Source organism: Macaca thibetana, chromosome 5 (genome assembly GCF_024542745.1).
Source record: "Macaca thibetana thibetana isolate TM-01 chromosome 5, ASM2454274v1, whole genome shotgun sequence".
NCBI lineage: Eukaryota > Metazoa > Chordata > Mammalia > Primates > Cercopithecidae > Macaca > Macaca thibetana.
The window spans coordinates 120,264,664-120,286,601 of NC_065582.1; the positions used below are offsets into that span (position 1 = coordinate 120,264,664).

Consider the following 21,938-nt stretch of genomic DNA (forward strand, 5'->3'; position numbering starts at 1 on the left):
AGTTTGTGAACTCAGCTTCAGAGTGATCCAAACTAGTTATTTAAAAGAAATGTAATTTTAATGACAGTTGAAAGATTCATGATGTTGGCCTTACTCTCCTAATGACTTCAGGAGACACGTTGCTTATGGAGTATGTTTTCTCTTTTGAACCACTTTGTTTATGTGGTCCAAAAGAGAAAACATCCTATATGTTATATGTTATAACCACATGTGTTATATGCAGTAGGTGCTCAAATTTTATATTTATTTTCAAATTTTTCTAAAACTAGGGTTTTATGGTTGCAATAGTTGGGACATTGCCATAAGCTTTATAAGCTATTTGGCTGTAGAAATGCAAGGGCATACAATTTTTCTTGCTACAGAGGAAGACAATATTCTTTGATTTTTCAAGGTATTAGTGAATTCTTATTTATTTCAGGCATTTAACCATACAATAATAATGTACAAAATTTCCCCCTTGTGGTCAAAATGTGTAAGTGCATCTATGAAATGTCAAATTTCTTGTGCCTGTGTTTTGGGACTTATGAAATCACCATCACCTTCTCCCAAATTTTTAACAAATATATAGTTTTGATCAACTAATCACTCTTCCTATATATCATTCATTAATCTGGATTTTTCTGGTTATATATGTGGGATAGGAATATCTATGAGTGTGCTTGTGTGTGTGTTTGTGTGTGTGTGTGTAGAAAAGTCAACAAAAAATTAGAGGCTTTATAACTAAAAAATGTTAGAAGATCTCTGACTTGCTTTACTATCAGACTTTGTTTCCTACATATGGCTTTCTTTTATTTGTGTCCCTCAAATGGGTTTAGAAGTAGAAAATTCATTTTTTATGGTGGAAAAGTGCTTTGGAAAATCTGATTGAATAAGGAAAAAGCAAAAAATATTTGTGAGCTCTAGAGAAACCTAGGGAATTATACAAGGGTTTCTTGAACACTATGTGAGTTCAAAAATGTCTCAGTTAAAAGGAGATCCCCTTGATAAAGACATTTTAAAAATCTCATGGACTAACTTCAAAAATATGTATTGAGTCTCATTTGTACTTCAACATTCATGATTTAAAGAGCTGGGTATCTCTATTGTATGTTTCAAGCCAGATCTATTACTTTACAAATAAAAGTCCCTTATAAATTGGCTAAGGATTATTGGTTGATTAAAGTGATTCTAAATAACTTACGTTGTATGTTTCATGTTGCTAGATCCAGTAATTTAATATCACTTTGTTGTACTACACCCATTAGATAGTTGAATTCTCACGCATATATGACCTGCATACAGCTCTCTTGGTTTAACTTTTATGGCAAATTAGAGGCCTGTTTTTGAAGCAATCCAGTTTCGGTAATAAGTCACTTGTGTGTAGACTCCAGGCTTGTCCCTTTGACCACAGTTATCTCCCCAGCTCACAATTCCAATGAGATACCAGGTGTCTTTCAGATCCCTTGTGACTAAAGGTCCCCCAGAATCACCCTGAAAATAAAAACGTAAGAAAAGAGAAAGAAAATTAGCTAAACATAAAGCTCATTATTTAAGATATTTTGATGAATCACATATTTTGTTACTAGACAGTACGTGTATAGATTATCAACACAGAATAATTAATTGAGACATGGATTTTAAAATTACAAAGAGCCTTAAGGTTTAACTTTCACATTTAAAAAATAAAGTTTATTTTGTTAGAATAAACAGCACTTAGTTAAAAAAGACAAAAACGAAAGAACATGAAGAGGCTTGAAAAGCAATTATGTCCCATGTTTTCTCACACAGGCTGTTCTCCAAGAGGTAGCCACTTCATGCTTGTTTAATAATTTCTTATAGTGTCTAACTCCTTATCATTGGATAATATGCTCAAATTACAGTTTCTAGATTTAGACAGTAAACATCTATTTTTTCTTATGTAGTTAGTTATTTAGTTGTTTTACAACTTCTTTGCAACTTTTCCACACCACGTCTTTACATTATAGTATCTCTATTTTTGGTTAAATTAACAGCCTATGTTTAATACCAGTTGGAAAATTTTATTAATGGAAGAGTCAAGTAACATATTTGCATTACAGAAATCTTTTTTGGCTCTCCTAGAATTAATAACACAACTTTTTTTTTCATGTGGATAGTTTTCTATGTACCTGGTAAATGTTGAATGCTCCAAAAGATCTACCAACACCTCACAATAATCTTTACTAATGTTCAAGGACCTCAGATGGCTTGTTAGTTCTTTTGCTTCCTCTGAAACAGTTCCACCATATCAACACACACACACACACACACACACACACACACACACACTCTTTTCTTACTTCTGCTCAAATTCGAGCTGGTTATTTTAAGCCTGGTGCAGAGCTATGATGTTGGGATTATATGATACCACTCTTTAGTGTTGGATTAACAGTTTCAGGTCTTATGTCTTCCACTTTCTTGATTTATTCCCTAATTTTGCTGAGGTACCCCCTCAAGTAGTTTTCTAAGAAAGAGGGTATCAGAAGTACATTTTTTTCAGTCACTGCTTATCTAAAATTCTTAATTCCACCCTCACAATTGGTATTTAGTTAGCATGGGCAGGATTCTAGGTTGAAATAATCTTCCCTTTGATATTTGAATGCGTTTTCCACCATCTTCTACCTTCTAGAGTTACCGTTGAGGAGTTCTATGTGTTCTGATGCTTCTTCCTTCAAAGTGTTAAGATTGTTCTCCTTATCCCTGGCTTCTGACCCTTTATGATGGCATGTCTTGGAAAGAACTACTTCATTTATTGTGCCCAGCACTACTTGGACCTTTTCTTCAATAGGATGCCTGTAAGCTTCAGAACGAGGAGTCTTCTTTATTATTTTTTTTTTATATTGTACACTCATGTTTTATGTTTTCAGAACTCTTATTCATTTAATGTTGGACCTCCTGAGTTTATCCTCTAACCTTCTTAATTTTTCTGGTTATTTTTCTCCTCTGTGTCTTTTTTTTGTTCTTTCTGAGAGATTTCCTTGATTTTATCTTCCAATCCTTCCACTGGATTTTAAAAATTATGATTATATTGTTGCTACATTTCTGGAGATGATTCTTACTGTTTGGTTCTAGGGTGTGGTGCTAGAAAGCAGATTGTAAGTTCTGTGCTTTTGTGCTGGGTGATGTTATGGTTTGAATGTGTGCCCAAGAGTTCATATGTTGGGGAAACTTAATCCCCAATGAAACTGTGTTGAGAGATGGGACCTAAGAAGAGGTGATCAGGTCATGAGGGCTCTGCTCTTGTGAGTGAATTCATATTATTACCATAGGGGTGGGTTTGTTATCGCAGGAGTAAGTTCCTGATAGAAGAATGAGTTTGGCCTTCTCTCCCTCCACCCATCTTGTGCTTTCTTTGCCCTTCCACCTTTCTGCATGGGATAATGAGGCAAGATGTGGGGCAAGATGAAGACCACATGTGGGACCCTCAACCTTGGACTTTCCAGTTTCTAGAACTGTAAGAAATACATCTCTGTTCCTTATATGTACTTAGTCTTCAGCATTCTGTTACAGCAGCACAGAATGAACTAATACAGGTAGGTAGGAGGGCTTCTGGGCTGATACTCTGTATTCTAGTAGGGGCCTCTCAAATATCAGTATATGGAGGTATTTTTTTTCCCCCTCTAGACTGTGGGCTTCTCTAGAGAAGAATCTTGCAATTTCTTGCAGGGAGAAAGTTGGAGGCATTATGTATATCTGCCTGCAGCACTTTGGGAGAAACCATGGGAAGAGGTTGAGAACTGCTTTCACATAATCCCACCTTTTCAGGCCCCCTCTGCTTTCTACTATATTTAGTGTCACTGAGTTAAAGGGCCTCAGATTCAGCTGCTACAGAGTACAAACTTCCCATCTCTGGAGTTTAGATGTTTGGAGAGAGGTGGTAGAGGTGGGGAAAGTAGAGATGTGATATGGATTAGACTGATTATTTAGGATAGGGAGAAATGGGGTGTTCCAAGTACTCTCTGTGAAGTCTTTACATTTCTGCACCCATATCTCCCAAAATATTGGTTTTACTTAAAATTGGTATTTCACTCCCCTCTCCACCCAAGACATTTATGTTTTAACCTCTTCTTTACTAAGTCAGTTAAAACTCCTCCATCTTCTCTTTCTCTTTCAAAGTTTTGTTGGAGTTTTTTTCAGTTTTCTCTCTTCTGGTTTTTATTAGTTGATAGCTTTTTTAAGTACAATTTGTAGATATATAGAAAATTGTATTTTGTAGATGATGCCAAGCAGTTTTTCAAAATGATCGTTACGGGGTTTTTCTGTTTTGTGTTTTTGAGCCACTCTTTGTCTCCCAGGCTGGAGTATACTGGCGCAATCACAGCTCACTGTAGTCTCAAACTCTTGGGCTTTCGCAATCCTCTCACCTCAGCCTTCTGAGTAGCTGGGACTACAGGCGTGCACCACCACACCCAGCTAATTTTTACATTTTTTGTAGAGATTGGGTCTCACTTTGTTGTCTAGGCTAGTCTTGAACACCTGGGCTCAAGCGATCCTCTCTCCTTGTCCCTTCCAAAGTGCTAGGATTATAGGAGTGAGCCACTACACCTGACCTTATCTGCCTTTATGGTCATTTTGATGGGTTTGGGGGAAGAGCAGAGATGAATTTGAATGTAAAATCTCCATGCTTAGATATTTCAATCTACACATTTTAAAGATGAACAAAGAAGAAACCTAGAAAATCTGGCTAATACAAAATCATAGCTAAGGGTACAGTGGAATAGAGAAAAAAATAGGAAGTCCGACTTCTTGTCTAGTATCCAAATGAGGGCAAATTAAAACCCACCCAAGAGTAATAAAATGCCAAACGTAATTTAATCTTTCTTTATACATTCAAATGTTCCTTTGGGCTTTCATCAGGAACATCCATGATTACTGTACTGTACGTGAACATTTTTTGAAGCTATAGTGGACTTAGTTTATGTTCTAGAAATGGACTTTTCTTGGCCGGGCACGGTGGCTCAAGCCTGTAATCCCAGCACTTTGGGAGGCCAAGACGGGCGGATCACGAGGTCAGGAGATCGAGACCATCCTGGCTAACATGGTGAAACCCCGTCTCTACTAAAAAATACAAAAAATTAGCCAGGCGAGGTGGCGGGCACCTGTAGTCCCAGCTACTCGGGAGGCTGAGGCAGGAGAATGGCGTAAACCCAGGAGGCAGAGCTTGCAGTGAGCTGAGATCCGGCCACTGCACTCCAGTCTGAGCGACAGAGCGAGACTCCGTCTCAAAAAAAAAAAAAAAAAAAAAAAAAAAAAGAAATGGACTTTTCTTAAGTGTCTTCTATTAGCACCATGGTTTCTTGACATTCATGTATGGTCAGCTTCTGCCTCCCTTTGGAGCATTGTTTAATAGAGTTTTTTCAATTAATGTGATACGGATTAGATCAGTTTAAAAAAACAGTATAATGATCTTTTCACCATTTCCTTAAGTTAGAAAGTACAGGATTTAAAAAAAGAAAAAAACCCCAAAAGATCAACTGAGATAAGATATAACGGAATTTATTAAATATAACAAGAAACATTCCATGCACTGTGAAGGGTATGGAAACAGATAGGTGGAATTATTCAAAATCCTATTCAGAGCATTAAAAAGGCATTGGGCTACTTGTAGATGAGAAAAGATAATTATATTACCATGAGCATCCTGGAATTTATAACTGACATCAGTTTATCAGTGTTTCTCAGACTTCATTCTGAATAAACGTTATGAAGGGAAGTTCTTAAATGCAGATCTCTAATGCCCACCTCTAAAGATTCTGTTGGACCAGGGTGGGATCCTAGGCCTGCACTTTTAACAAGCATCCCCACTGATTTGTCTTCAGGCCAGCTGCAGTGCACTTTTAAATTGTAAATTTAGACAGATGATAATTCAAATAGTATTGCTTTCCCCTTCTTTCTCTCTTTCTTTTCACTAATTCTTATTTCCTCTTCCTTAAATAATCAATCACTTAAGAAAAATTCAATCAGCAAGGAGCCTCCACAGTCCTTACTATCTATTTGAAGAGGCAGGGCACAAAGACAGCAAGAAGTCATATTGAGTGTCAGGTGAATCTTGTGTCAGCTACTAACACAAAACGACAGGGGATACAGTGGTAACAGACGTAGGATTTTCACACATGAAAAGATAATTAAGCTAAAACTTGGGCTATTAATTGGTAGGAAGACAGGGGACATTCTCCTAGATAAGGAACTGGCATGGGTGGAGGTCCTCACTTCCTTACTTGTGTATCTCAAAAGCACCTCCAACTCCATGTGGCTGATGCTGGACCCATGCTGTCTTTCTAGATCTGGACCTTTGTCACTCTTTCCTAACTCATTGATTATTATTACAATCCCTGCAGCCTCTCAAGCCGGGAGTTTATTTTATTTTTGTTTTTTAGGCCATGAATTGATATATCATTCTTTGCCCCACCCCTTGTCTCCAACCATATGAAATCCATTACTTCATTTGCCACTGTTACCTCTAAATATCTTTGTCTCCATGTCACCATATTCATCCAAACTAACATATTTCACCTGGATTTTTGCAGTACATGCTGATTGATCCTCAATTGCCCTTTCCCAGATATTTTCCTTACTTTCACCAGAACACTTCTCACAATATTCAAATTTGATCATTCCACCCTTTTAATTTAACAAATGTCTGAATAGTACTCACAGTATACCAGGCAGTGTTTGGGGAGCTTTACACATATTAACTAATTTAATATAAATCTCTTGATTAAAACTCTTTAGTGGCTTTCTATTGTCCTTACAAAACAGGGAAAAAATAATGTGGCTCACAAGGTCCTGCAAAGTCTGACTTCAAACAAACTCTTCTACCTCTTCCTGTACCACTGGGTCATGTGCGTTCTGTGTTCCACCATGTGATGTTTCAGCTCCTAGAATTCTCCCTGCCCCTATCATCATTTGAAATCTTCCTGGATACTAGTTCACTCCATTCACCACTTAGCTTCACCACCCTAGCTAGTCATGTTCATTTCTTATAAATATACTCATGGAACAATGACCTTCTCCTTCCAAGTTTTCTTTTTCATTGGCATAATTTTTTGATTCATTCATATCTGATCCACTAGACAGCAGTTTTCCTGAAAGCAGGTTCCAGGAAGGTTTTTGCTTGTGAGACTACCTTCGGTATATGTACGATGTATAGTAAAGAGTAGGGCACTCAAACTTTTTTTTTAGTGAATAAGTGAAGAGAGTTAGAATAAATGGAAAAATGACCAGGGACAGTTCTTGACTAATTTTCCTATACAGCAGGTTCCCAGCAACCTGATTTTAAATTATAGGTCCTTCAGAAAAATGTTGCAAACATCCACCTATCATTTTCTAAAATGATTTTCAGTGCCACCTTGACAGAGTTCTCTAATCAGTGTAGCAGCTGCCTATGTGGTAATTACAACTAGGGATCCTTTTGTAAATGCTTAACTGAACTGGAAACAACAGTGGAATCACGAATCTTGATCAAGTTGTCCAAGCCTTTCATTTCTGGCTTTCCTATAAGCAATTCTGATCCTTTTCTCAGTTGTGTTTGGGTCTTGCTTGGCTAGACCTCTGGTTGAAAAATTAGCGGCTCTTTCTCTCTCCTTTCCCCCCAAAACATGCTTTAGGACCAATCTTGTATATACAGGATGGGATTTATTGAGTTCTATATCAATAATTCGTAAATTGGAGAAAGACTAGCTGATGGTGGTGCTTGCACTTCTGTTGTATCAGACTAGGCCCCTCACCATGTGCCCCAGTTACAATCACTGTATTCCTGTCTTGGATCCTTGTACCTGCACCGCTGCCCTGATAATTTACCCTATTTTTCTGTGACTAGAGTCTTGTTTTATCACTTACTTTGCCCAGTTAGGCAGAAAGCTTACCTCTGCTCCCCAATCCAGTGAAGCCTCTCCAATGCAGTGAAACCTCTCTATGATCACCAATCCCTCCTAAAGCTTTTCAGTAATCTCATGGTTCACCTGAATTCCCTGGTCCTGTCTGCTCCAAGACTCCTGCGCTTTCCACCTGTTTCCCCATGGTATGGTCTTTTGTTGGAATCTAAATTCTGCCTGCCTTCCTCCACGTTCTCGGCAACTGAGGCTGGCTGCGAACCAGATCCTGCTTTTGCCCAGTCTCTATGCTACATAGCTCCCTGCTCCTTTTCCGATAGAGGTCGCGCATGTGGTATAGTTTGTGAGACTGGACAGGGCGTTCTGCCACCTGATATCAATAACATTCCATCATTTCCACATAGTGTGGCCTCCTTAGAGTTCTAAAGAATCTCATGTTAAAAAGCAAGTGTCTCCAGGAAGAAACACACTTGTACCTTCACTGGAAAACATGCATGTTAGAAGGCAGAGGAGGGCACTGGGGAGGACCCATGGAATCACAGCATGGCCTATTCCACCTTCTCATGGTTATCTACTTGTTTCTCCTCTCATCCTCCTCATGCTGAGACCCAACCGATTACTTGGAGTTCCCTTAGATATGAATTGTAATTTCACACCTTCATATTTTTGGCTATGCTTTTTGTCTTTTCTATAACATTATTTTCTTATTCTGAAATTGGGTAAGTGTTATTTATTCTTCAGGCCTTATTTACATCTCATCTCTGATACGTGTTCCAAAAAATGTTTCCTTCAAGGAAAATATTTGCTTTTCATTATATTACTTATAACATCACTTTATACTTCTCTGTTTATGATTTTTTCTTTCTTGAATGTGAGCCCCTTGAGAAAATAAACTGCTTTATTAATCTTTGGATTTCTGGTTAAGAAATTCTAATTTTGTTTGTTTGATAGCATCACAGAAACTCTTACTTCAATTATCTTAATAAAACATTTAAAAGTATTTTCTGCTGTGAAATTTGCATTTGTAACTTTTTTGAGCTAACATGATACTTATGTTTTGTCCTTATGTAAAGAACATATAATATATCCTGAGCCACATAAAAAATTTTGAGTTAGTAATATTAAAAAAAACCCTCCAACTTACCCTGCAGGCATCATAAATTCCTTCCATATATCCGGCACAGAACATTCCAGATTTTATATCATTGCCATATACCTGTGGTTGCTTGCAGACATCATCACTTATGATTTTTACTCTGGCTTCTCGAAGTTCATTTTGGGATTCCCCTTAAGAAAAAATAAAGTTATTTTAGTATTTACAATCAGCATCTTTGGCTAGAGTGAAGTGAGCAGACTTTCCTAATATATTTTTCATAGTAAAATTGTCAATACAGAATGAGGTTAATATAAGCAGTTTCTACAGAAAAGAATTTCTAGTTGAATCTGGCACATCAAATGATAATTATTGTCCAATCACATTTTTATAAAGATTTCTGAAAGCAAGTAAGCCATTTGGATTCTTTTTTCTGGAAAATTTAACCTTAAAAATAATCAGTTCGTATATTTCAGGAAGGCCTTTTATCTTTTTTAAAGCTTTTATTTGTGGGTTCCAGATTGTTCCCAGAAACTTTGCATGCCTAGATAGTTTTCTCCTTTGGCTTGATAAAATGCCTATAATACTCTGTACATTTATTTTATTATTTAAAGTTTATGATGAGCTTTCATAAATATAAAATATATGTGAAATATATATGTTATATATCATACATATATATAAAAATGCATTAAATGGCAATGATTTCACTTCTAATGTATTACAAGTTGGTGGCTGCAGACTGTAAGCTAGATTCTGAGTTTTAGAAACCAGTATTTATGGCAGGCTACGTAGAAAACTAAGAATAGCACAAGCATTCAGGGATTCTTTATACCAAACCATATATTGATTGGGAAACCATGACCTCACGGTTGGCAGAATTCTAAGATGGTCCCCAAGATTCCCGTGTGATTCCCCTCCTCCCACGTATGGGCAGGATCTGTGAATGTGATGAATGAGATTCTTGTGATTAGGTTATGTTATACAGCAAAGATGAGGGAGTTTTACAGATGCGATTAAGACGTCTAATGAATTTGACTTTGAATTAACCAAATGGAGATTATCAAAGGTGGGCCTGACCTAATCTGCTGAGCCATTTCAAAAAGGGCGAGCCTTCCTGGAGTTCAGAGCCTCTTTCCTAAAGAGTTAAAGCAGCACGTTCTACAGATGTAAGTCATGGAATTCTGCGTTCTACAGATGCAAGTCATGGAATTCTGCCAGCAACCTTGAGCAAACCCTCAAAGGAGCCACAGATGCGACCACAACCCCAGCTGACATCTTGATTACAGTTTGGTGAGACCCTGAGAAGAGGAGTCAACTAAGCTGTGTCTGAATGTCTGACTCATTAAAATGTGAGATAAAAATAAATGAGTGCTGTTTTAAACTGTTTGTGGTTATTTGTTACACAGTTATAAAAAACTAATACAAGAATACAATATATCAACAGCTATAGTCACCATGATGTATGAGATATCTCTTAAACTTATTCCTCCTATCTAACTGCAAGTATGAATTTGTTGGCCAGCATCTCCCCAACCCCTTCCCCTGTAAAGACCCCCAGCTTCTGGTTGCCTACTGATGATATATTATATTCTTGAGAAATGCTACGAGAGTAGATATTAAGTGTTCTTGCCACAAAAATGATAATTATGTAAAATAAGACATTTGTTAATTAGCTAGATTTAACACTCACAATGTACATATACTATACTTCAACATACCATGTTGTACATGGTAAGTACATGCAATTTTTTACATCAATTTAAAAAATAACTAAGTACATTTGAAAAAACCCTAATACAAACACCAGTTTCTTTAGAAGACCATTTCCAAGATTTATTTCTGAAGAAATGTTTGCAAACACATTTTTAAAAGTGCTCAGAAGATTTAAGTGTGTATCTCAGAAATATGCTAAGAGATTTTTCAAATTATTCTGTTATTTGAATACAATTGGTTTATATACATTATACACACACACACACATATATATATATATTGCCTACTATTTCATCAATTAAAAACATTCATGGCCTGGCACGGTGGCTCACGCCTATAATCCCAGCACTTTGGGATCACGAGGTCAGGAGATCGAGACCATCCTGGCTAACACGGTGAAACCCCGTCTCTACTAAAACTACAAAAAAAAAAATTTAAGTGTGTATCTCACTTAAATTTTTTTTTGTAGTTTTAGTAGAGACGGGGTTTCACCGCTGGGCATGGTGGCGGGTGCCTGTAGTCCCAGCTACTCCGGAGGCTGAGGCAGGAGAATGGCGTGAACCTGGGAGGTGGAGCTTGCAGTGAGCCAAGATCGCACCACAGCACTCCAGCCTGGGCAACAGAGTGAGACTCTGTCAAAAATAAAAAAAATAAAAACAAAAATAAAAATAAATAAATAAATAAATTCATGTCCGATGCTGAGAAGAGTAAAGTAAAACTAACAATCTATATATTGTAAGTAGGTGACAGTGCAAATCCACAACTTCTTCAGCAAACCAGTTGGTAAAATGTATTTCAAGTCATGAAAAGCATAGCCCATAAATTCTGGACATCCCTGAACTATATCTCATCTTCTATAAAAATACTTCTTGCAAAATATTGATTTTATCAAACAATCAGCTTTTTATTTATTAACTTTCTCTATTTTTTAATTTTTAATTTTATTCATTTCTATTCTTATCCTTATTTCCTTCCTTACGTTTGTTTTAGGTTTATTTTTTTCTTTTTCTAGTTTCTTGAAGTGACAACTTAGTTATTGATTTGATATCTTTCCTTATAATATGCATTTTCTATAAATTTCCCTTTGTACACTATTTTAGCTGCATCTGGCATATATTTATATATTTTTGTTTTCATTTAGTTCTATGTGTTTTTACAAATTTCTTTGAGGTTTTCCCTTTATTTACACATATTTTTAATTGGTAAGCATTTGGGGATTTTTATATTATCTTTCTGTTACTGATGTTTAGTTAGATTCTATTATGATCAGAGAATATACTTTGTATGAGTTCAATTTTAAAAAACTTCTTAAGGTTTGCCTTACAGACTTGAATATGGCTTCTCTTGGTGAGTAACGAATGGGTGTTTTAATCTATTAATGTACTTAATAGATTAAGAATGATAGGATAATTTATTTAATAGATTAAAAGCACCTGTGGGTCACTCACCAAGCGAGGCCATATTCAAGCAGGGTGGAGTGCTCTGTAAGTGTCAGATTCTGCTGCCATTCACAAAGCATTATGACAGGTATTTTTCTGTGTCAATCTCAAACTCCTGAAAGACAATGATTTTTCCCACCAAGACAAAGGGGATTTGTGATGTCTTTTTCCCATGACTGTGAAGCAGAGAATGCAAGCTCTATCTTCAGAGAAAATCTATCCAAGAGAGTGCAGACCTAGGGAGGTGTCAAGTTTACAGCGGCACTAATCTACTGGAATTAATAAACTATAGGTAATATTTTCTGTGATTGGTAATAGAACCTTAAAGAAAGCAATGCATGTCTCAGTCTGTATAAGATGGAAAAAAAAAAAAAAAACACATGGAACATCTGGAGAAAATCTAGAGACCCTAAAAGCTATTCCTGCCTATGTGAGTGAAAGATTATTCCTAGTTCCTTAATGGGAGACTGACAATCAAAAGCTTATTCTTTATAATTTCTTGCATATAAATAAATTGTATAGAATCCTGCAAATAGATGTAGTCATTCTCAGAAAGCCCTTTTGCATTTTCTCAAGCCCACTGTTAAAGAAACTCTCTAGCTGTTGTTATACATATGTACCTGGACCACATGGTAGAATCCAGAGCACGTCTCACTAAGATTGCCTAAAAAATTCAATAACTAAATCATCATTATTTCTTACGAGACTAAGTTTAGTATATCAAGTTGAATCCTTTTAGAGAGGGCAAATAATTTGACAATTTATCTCTACACGATTCTTATTCACCATCACACTTAAATTAGCCTCTTCAGTACTGAAGCAAATTTTGCAACATAGGCATAAAGAATATTTGAGTTAGCCACTCAATCTGAGTTCTCCTAGACACAGCTGGAACAATAGAAATTAATGTGAATTCTGGCAAAGAAAAGAAGTAAATGTTCCTTTCTGTGTATTTTTTCTTGGTTGAGGATGATGTAAGTGTTGAGGTGTTATTAGCCACCTCTGACACTAGGTGAAGCTAGCATCCCTCTGAATGAAGCCAACACAGAGAAAAGCAGGGGCAAAAAATTCAGATTCAGAGACGCAGAGCCAGATGACATCATATAAACTCCTGTGTCTGAAGTGACACTTATTATGCTTTTTTGACTTCTAAATTACATGAGCCAAATTTGTTGAAGTTTTTGTTTCTTGGTTTTTTATTCTGCACCGGTTAATGTGAATTGAATTTCTGTCACTTGCAAACTAAGAACCTTAACTAATCCAATCAGACTGTGTGGAAATGTCTGTCAGTACAATATTGATGGAGATGAAATCACATTGCCCTAGACAGGGCTTAATGCTCTGTTAGCTATCCTGAGATACCCACCACCATAGTAAAGTGCTCCAAATCCTGTGATGTAGACAGTTGAATTTGGTTGGAAGGATGCAGAGGCTTCTGGCAAACATATCCGGCGTATGTCATCTGAAAAAGTGACTCTGTAAGAGACCTGCACGACAGCAATGTCGTACTCTCTTGATGCGGAGTGATAGTTCTCATGGACAATAAATCTTTTGACATTTCTTTTCATTAAGGGAGGGTTGATTTTTGTTCCAAAACTAACAGTCCATTGATGTGGATTTTTATACCTGGAAAAGGTTAGAAATTAACAGAATATATATAAGCTGCCCAAAGTATATGAACGACATTAATTGCATTGAGGCTATTATAAGAGAAATACAATCCTGAGAATACTTGGCTGTGGTTATAGTTTTCTTTGATCATCTAAATATAATCTATTGCTAATGTTTTGAAAGATAAAACATATATAAACACCATATTAGAACTGATATTTAATACAAAGCTATTGAATTTTGGAATTGTAATACACATAAAATATCATTCATTTATCCCTTCCACAAATATTTACTGAGCATCTATGTGCTGAGCCTTATCTGAATTACTGGAGATAAAGTGATGAACAAGACCTAAGGTGCCTGCTCACAGCAGTATAAGATTCTAGAGAAGGAAAAGGATCAAAACAAGCAACCAAGTGGATAAATAACCTTAAACATTGATAAAGGCTATGAACAAAATACAATAGGGTAATGGAATAGAGTACTAACAGGTCATTATGACTATTTTAAGAATGCATTTGGGCTAAGACATAGTAAATGAGGGTCAGTGTGAGGAGATGAGGGAAACAAATTCCCAGGCAAAAATCCCAAGGTCTTGCATCGAATGGGCTGCAGTCAGAACACAAGGGAAAGAACGGTTGGGGGTGAGCTTGGAGAGGTAAGCAGGGACTAGATTTTAGAGAGTTTCATAGGTCACGATAAAGTGCTTACATTTTATTCAAGTGATACGGGAATCTACTGGATAATTAAGACAGAGAATAATGTAGTCTCGTTTACATTTTTAAAAATCATGTTGGTTCTTTCTGGAGAATAGATTCTTGAAGGTCAAGAATGGATGTGGTAAAGTCTATTAGATGACTGCATAGTCCTTTGAGAGATGATCAAATGTGGTAAATGTGGTTGACTTCTAGCTTGTGGGCTTGGACAGTGGGTAGATTGTGGTACATACAAGGATCAGAAAAATCATTTAGTAGCAATGGAAGATGATCTAGTAAAGACTGTGCTTTATACTTAAGGAAAATAAAGCCTGGATAGGTTACACTATTTGATTCACATCACATGTCTGCCTGCCTCTGTCTGCTCTTCCCTTTATAAAACACTGTCTCCCACCAATTTATATTATTTGTATTTTTCAGAAGACTTCCTGCTTTATTTTATTATATGTGACACTAGCTACACATCTGTCTTAGTGTATTTAATTATTGGAAGCGTATTTTAAGGAAGACACTGACAAAGTCTCGAATGTTCAGAGAATAAGAACCAATGTAGTAGGGCATCTGGAAGTTGGTTCTGCAAAAAGGAGGTAAATACATATACATATTTTTTTCACACACATATATATGCATATATATGTACATATATACATTTTTAGAAATTCAGGGTTACATGTGCAGGTTTGTTACACAGATAAACTTGTGTCATGGGGTTTTGTTGTACATATTATTTCATCACCCAGGTAATAAGCCTAGTACCCATTAGTTATTTTTCCTGATCCTCTCCCTTTAGCACTCTTCAGTATAGCAAAGACATGGAATCAACCTAAATGCCCATTAGTGATAGACTGGATGAAGAAAACGTGGTATACATATACCATGGAATGCTATGCAGCCATAAAAAGAATAAAATCATGTCCTTTGCAAGGACGTGGATAGGGCTGGAGGTCATTATCCTTAGCAAACTAAAGCACACAGTAATGATATTTATTTTCACTCATGGTTTGGATATTCTCACTCATTTTATGTTTGGTCTAAAAAAGAGAAACTAAAGAATAGCTGTTACACGAATGAAGAGATAAAATTGGTTCCTGTTGTTCCAGATGAAAAAAACAAAAACAAAAACAAATATTGACGGTGGAACTTAATAGAGTGCAGATTTGGTGTTCAATGCTATAAAGATATTTGCAAAAATAGAACTATCTAGCACAAAAATGGCTAACTTTGGCAAAGTAAATTTCCCGTTACTTTGAAAAACCAGACACCAGCATAGGGGATTTCTGGCTTTCTAATATATCAGCTTACTGAGCTCTTACAGCTTTCAAACATTAAGGATTTATGTAGATTCTTTTAAAAAATAGATTACTATTTTTTAAGATGGGGACTTGCATTGTCACCCAGGCTGGAGTGCAGTGGTGCAATCATAGCTTGCTGTAGCCTCAAACTCCTGGGCTTAAGGGATCCTCCTGCCTTAGCCTCCCAAGAAGCTGGGATGATAGGCATGCACCACCATTCCCAATGGGGTTTCACTATCTTGCCCAGGCTGGTCTTGAACTCCTGAGCTCAAGTGGTCCTCTCGCCTCGGACTCCCAAAATACTGGGATTACAGGCACGAGCCACCATGCCCAGCCTAGATTCTTAATATATATTTTCTTCAGAATATTAAGAGTCTCTATAAAGATTTATGCTCTTAGGCAGATAAAATTTATTATAGTAACAAAAGTTAGAATTTTACAGGTCAAAAAGAATGTGAAAAGATCTAGTCTATCTATTACCTAATATACTAAGGTTCAATAATTTGCCCAGCTCTCCAACTGCCTGGGACATATTTTTCCCACTAAATTCTGCTGCCACCTACTATATAGAGATACTTGAGAAGTCTTTGTTATTACCATAATAATTGGTAATGAAGAAGAAAGGCAGTACAGTTAATCTACTTAGAAAAAAATCTAAAATTTTAAATGTAATAGTGATAAAAATGACTGGTTATTATCTTGAAAAGTAAAATTAAAAGTTATAAAAAGTCATTTTATCTTATAAATGACTTTATAATTTAATATACATTAATAAAATGTGTGCATTCAGAAGCAATTATATGATAGCACAATTTGCTATTCTTCACTTCAGCTTTGTGTTTTGTGGCACTATTGTGAAGAGGTGCTCTATTATGCAAAGGTCACATTGAGTAGCCCAAGGGCCTTTCTGAATCCTTTGATACTCCAGGAATCTCTTTTGAACTGCCTGTCTTTATCATGCTAGCAAGCTCTCATTTTGGTTGTAAACTGTTCTAATTCCACAGATCTCCATGTGTCAATGCTCTACATTTGATCTGCTGTTCTGGTTCTCCATCATTACAGTTACCAACTTCCTGCATTTATTGAAAATTTCCATTTTACTTTGGAATTAGTTTGATTTTTTACGATGAGTAGGAGACTGGCCCAAGTGTTTGGCAGAAACAGGCACTAGTTTTAAGTGGAGAGCATTGTTTCACAAAAGATTAATGGTGTATGTTATTAGTGAATATTTTGTGTTAGGATGTCACAAAATAGTTCTGATTCCTTACACAGTTTCCTTATTAAAAACTTTGAGGAAATGATTGATGAATACTAGGATAATGACTGTTACTTCCTTTATTCCCATCAAATTTCTGATTAAGTATGCAAGTGTAACATTATTTTAGAGAAGAACATGAAATAACTTTTTCTTACTTTACTTCAGTAATATTTGGGACATTAATTGTTACCAAGAATATGACAAAACTCGGGGCTTTTTAGCAGAAGTGGGTTCTAACTTAAGGTCAATAACTTACCTCTGGAAGCAGTGTGCTGCAGTGACAAGCCATGTATTACTAATTAAGGTGGCCCCACACTGATGGATGTTATCATGCTGAAGGGAAGCTTGCCAAGGCCAGGCCGCCTTGGGTGCAATGACTCCAGATGCTATTCTGTTGACGTGCAGTGGAACAATTCGTTTACCACAACCTGAAAAAGATGAGATCATTAAGTTATAAGAAACATCTTGTAATTACAAGAAATGACCCCATTCTTACTTGCCTGAAGACATTTTTCTATACTACTCCTCCTACCCAGGACACTCACCCTACCTGTCACTGGATTCATGGCCTCTTCTCTCTCACATTTCAGAGTTCACTTTCTCACTCTGTGAGACCAGGTTAGCTGACTCTCTGATGGACTCTCATAGCACTATGCACTTCCTCTGCCATAGCATTTATCACACTATTTTCATACTGCCTGATTTATTTATATCTTTCTCTACTTTGAAATTCTAATTTTAGAGCAGGGATCATGTTTTATTCACAATGGTACCACCAACTCCTGGTCTAATTTCTGGCACTTGGTAGATGTTAAAAGATGCTTGTTGAATGAATAAATACATGAATAAAAATACTTAGGGTGTTTGCAAGACACAGAGGCAAATGCATGAACATCACTGCTCAAATTCATCACTATTTTTGTAAAATCTTTCGAAATATAGGCCACAGTGATTTGAAGTGATTTAATGAAGCCACTGTTAGCGATTAAGATGAATATATTAAGCATATTTCTTTTCTTCTTCTTTTTTTTTTTTTTTTTTTTGAGGTGGAGTCTCATTCTATCACCAAGGTTGGAGTGCAGTGGTGCGATCTCGGCTCACTGCAACCTCTGCCTCCCGGGTTCAAGCAATTCTCCTGCCTCAGCCTCCCAAGTAGCTGGGACTACAGGCGCCTGCCACCACACCTGGCTAATTTTTGTATTTTTAGTAGAGATAGGGTTTCTTCTCCATGTTGGTCAGGCTGGTCTTGAACTCCTGACCTCAGCATATTTCATAGATAACTTGTCAGTCACAAACAATGGGTTTTATCTCCTCCCTATTAATTACTTTCTCATTATTTTATTTTGTAGCAGAAAGTACATTTTATGGAATTTTTAAAAATTAGAAAAACAAGTCCAGTATTCCCAATCAGAAATATATACTTTCTTCAAATTGCCCCAAAAGGTTACCATGGCAATTTTTTTCTTGAACATGACTAAAAGATCAGTCCATGAGTTAGAAAAAAAAAGTATTTAAATCTATTGTACAAATAGTTATTATCTCTCAAAGAAAATTTGGAGCACAGATGGGCAAATATGAGCAAATATTTGAAAATGTCCTTTCTGATGTGAAAATTACTTGTTTATATAAGCTAACTCGACTTACTTGCTTGGACAGTTAACTCCCCTGTTGATGAGCTCATTGCTGAAAAACAAGACAAAACAAATAGTGATAATTTGATATTTTCCTGGTTGGTCTCAATGACCAGGAATAATCAGAGGATATTGACCATACATGGATTCTAGACAGTTGAACATACAGATTAATTAGGAAAATGGCTATCTGATACAGTATCTGTGCACAGTTTTTGTAGAGACTTATAGGCAGCCTCTAATTAGGTGGATACTATCACAAGCAACGGGTGAGTAAGGCACAAATAGTGGATGACTACAGCCCACAAATAGTTTGTATTAATAGAGAACTATGGTTTTCCAGCAGTTCAGGGTAAAGCTTCTTTGTATTCCACTTCAGAAGATGGGTAAATGGGACAGAGGAAACAGGTTATATTAGTTCATTTTCACACTGCTGATAAAGACATATCTGAGACTGGGTAATTTATAAAGGAAAAGAGATTTAATGGGCTCAGAGTTCCATGTGACTGGGGAGGCCTCACAATCATGGAGGAAGGCAAAAGTCATGTCTTACATGGTGGCAGGCAAGTCAGAGAATGTGAGCCAAGTGAAAGGGGAAGCCTCTTAAAAAACCAGCAGATCTCATTCAGTACCATAGAACAGTATGGGGGAAACTGCACCCATGATTTAATTTATCTCCCACCAGGTGCCTCTCACAACATGTGGGAATTATGGGGGCTACAATTTGAGATGAGATTTCGGTGGGACACAGCCAAACCATATTGCAGGTAGACTGTCTTACAGGCCTCAAACTCAGCCTCAGCCAGAACAGATCTGCTTTTTCTCTTTTATTTACTTCGAATTTCACATAAACCTTTCTTTCTTTCTTTCTTTTTTTTTTTTTTGGTTAAAGGGTTTAGGATGAAAAAACCTTGAAGACTCTCGCATAAATGATATTTTAAATGCTTTTTAAACACAGTTCCTAAATACTAAAATTGCTTTTTTAAAACAATAAACTGTTATGTATTTCTTATCCGAATATTGGTAAAGGCTAGTTATTGGACACAATCCAAGATTAAATTCTGTCAACTTCCAAAAAAGTGAGGAATTTGACTAAGGAAACACAAATATTTAACTTGTATACATGTATCAAAACACCATGTTGTATACAGTAAATATATACAATTTTTATTTGTTAATTATATCTTACTAAAGCTGGGGAAAAATAAAGTTGGTGGAAGTTTTCATGAAAATTGTGATGATTTTCAAGTTAAAATGACTTAGCTTACTAAGCAGATGAGAATAAACTGTTTTACTTTTTCCTACCAGTGCCATGTTTCTCAGACACATTCTCAGTATTCTATTCCCCATTATACAAAATAAGATTGTTTCATTCTATTAACTTTCTACAAATTCCACTGGGGAAACTAGTGATGATAAACTCTACAAAGTGGGTGCTTTTGAAAATATCCAATTCAAGTATACCCTTAAAGGCACCCCAAATCATTGTATGGTGAAGAATCAATTGCTTAGGACCATCAATTGCCCAAGACCATCAATTGCTCTTGGTGCTTACTCTATGGAAGGAATTCAGTTTACCATCAAATGTAGTTTAAGGCAGTAAATTTATTTCGTTTTTAATAAAACTATATATTTTGTCCTTAGTAATGCAATAAAGTGGAAAATAGCATAAAGTTAGAACTCTTCAGTTAAAACTTTGTCAACTTAGCCTGAGTAGGATGCAAGTTATCCATTTCCAGGAATGATACCAGGGTAAGTAGTAATGGTGGTGAGTATAACCAGATTTTTAGGTAGAATGATTACACCTGGAAACAAACTGTCAATATACAAGTAACTAGTTTCTAATTTTGACCAGAGATTTTTACTTTCCAGGTACGGAAATGGAAATAAACATTAACACTTTAGTTTTGAAAGCGACCACCTCCTAACAAGGTTCGGAGTGGGAGAAAGCTAGTTAATATTCAGGGCTCTACAGGCTACAAGTATCATGAAGCAAAATCATCTGACACGTAGGCAGTGAGCTGCTTGACTACAGTCTTGGCGTTTGCAATGCAAAGAAGTTGATTTTAGCTTTGCTTTGTCACACTGTGCCTCCTGAAGGACCCACACCACAGTTTTTTTGTCAAAACAAAATACAGATTCTTGACAAATTATAAATAAATCTTGGGCTACAGGGTTATTTCTAGACTTAATCTAGAATCTCTACAGTTTTCTGTTTATTGGTAGTCGAAAAATTATGTGTTCCCAGGAAGCAATGTTTTTGTCTATAAAAATTGCCTTAAAAATTCTCCTGAGCTGTCCACTGAATGTGCCTTTCTTTTTCTTTTTCTTTTTTTTTTTTGAGACGGAGTCTCGCTCTGTCACCCAGGCTGGAGTGCAGTGGCCGGATCTCAGCTCACTGCAAGCTCCGCCTCCCGGGTTTACACCATTCTCCTGCCTCAGCCTCCCGAGTAGCTGGGACTACAGGCGCCCGCCACCTCGCCGGGCTAGTTTTTTGTATTATTTTTTTTAGTAGAGACGGGGTTTCACCGTGTTATCCAGGATAGTCTCGATCTCCTGACCTCGTGATCCGCCCGTCTCGGCCTCCCAAAGTGCTGGGATTACAGGCTTGAGCCACCGCGCCCGGCCGAATGTGCCTTTCTTAAGTGCTAGTGATGGCAGCTACAGGCTGTCTGGAGCAGTGGCAGCAAGAGCGGACGCGGGAGCAGCAGTGACGGTGGTGGGTCCCCTGTGCCCCACATCCCTGAGGCAGCCGACTGTGCCGCCCCCAACCTCATGTGACCAGGCAGGACCCGCTCCCAGGCCTGGAGCCTCTCCTACTCCGGAACCTGGCCCAACGTTGCCATTCTCGACCATGGCCACTGCAGGGTGGGTGTGAGGAGAAAGTTAATGGAGCTCATCCCTGGGAGCCCCCCAGAGCCTGCCATCCTGGAAGCTACTGCAATGGGACTGGGCCAAATTGCCCACTGGTCTGGGAGCAGGGAGGTCAGGCACGAAGGGGTGGGCAGAGAGGTGCCGGAGGCAGAACTGGGCCCTTGCAGTTGGAGAGGTAGGTGACTAGGAGATCGTGGGACTACCTGCCTGCATAGAGGAGCTAGACCACTCTAGGGCCTACTGTCTGCTGAAAGCTGAACACTCAGTGGGACAACTTGCCTGCAGAGAGAAGCTTCTAACTCCAGGGCCTCCTCTCTGCTAGGAGCTGAACACTTGCTTGGACTCCCTGGCTACGAAGAGGAGCTGCCCACTGTGGGTCTCCTGTGAGCCATTCTCTTGCTCAGTAAACTTCTTTCTCGTCTTGCTCACCCTCCACTTGTCTGCCTACCTCATTCTTCTTGGTCTCAGGACAAGAA

General features: G+C 37.4%; 1 protein-coding gene across 3 annotated transcripts in view; it reads right to left on the reverse strand.

The window, feature by feature from the left end:
* Positions 1-235: 235 nt before the first annotated feature.
* The window catches only part of TMPRSS11A (transmembrane serine protease 11A), a 63,019-nt gene continuing 41,316 nt past the window's right edge, over positions 236-21,938 (reverse strand). Inside the window, exons 6-10 of one of the 3 annotated variants that reach the window (XM_050790012.1) lie at positions 18,602-18,640; positions 17,214-17,385; positions 13,444-13,703; positions 8,974-9,116; positions 236-1,470 (exon numbers count right to left, since the gene is read on the reverse strand). In XM_050790012.1, the coding sequence (XP_050645969.1) occupies positions 1,309-1,470; positions 8,974-9,116; positions 13,444-13,703; positions 17,214-17,385; positions 18,602-18,640 (776 nt within the window). In that variant the 3' untranslated portion in view covers positions 236-1,308. The remainder of the gene's footprint in view (positions 1,471-8,973; positions 9,117-13,443; positions 13,704-17,213; positions 17,386-18,601; positions 18,641-21,938) is intronic. The other 2 variants (XM_050790013.1, XM_050790014.1) reach the window with 2 other exon arrangements.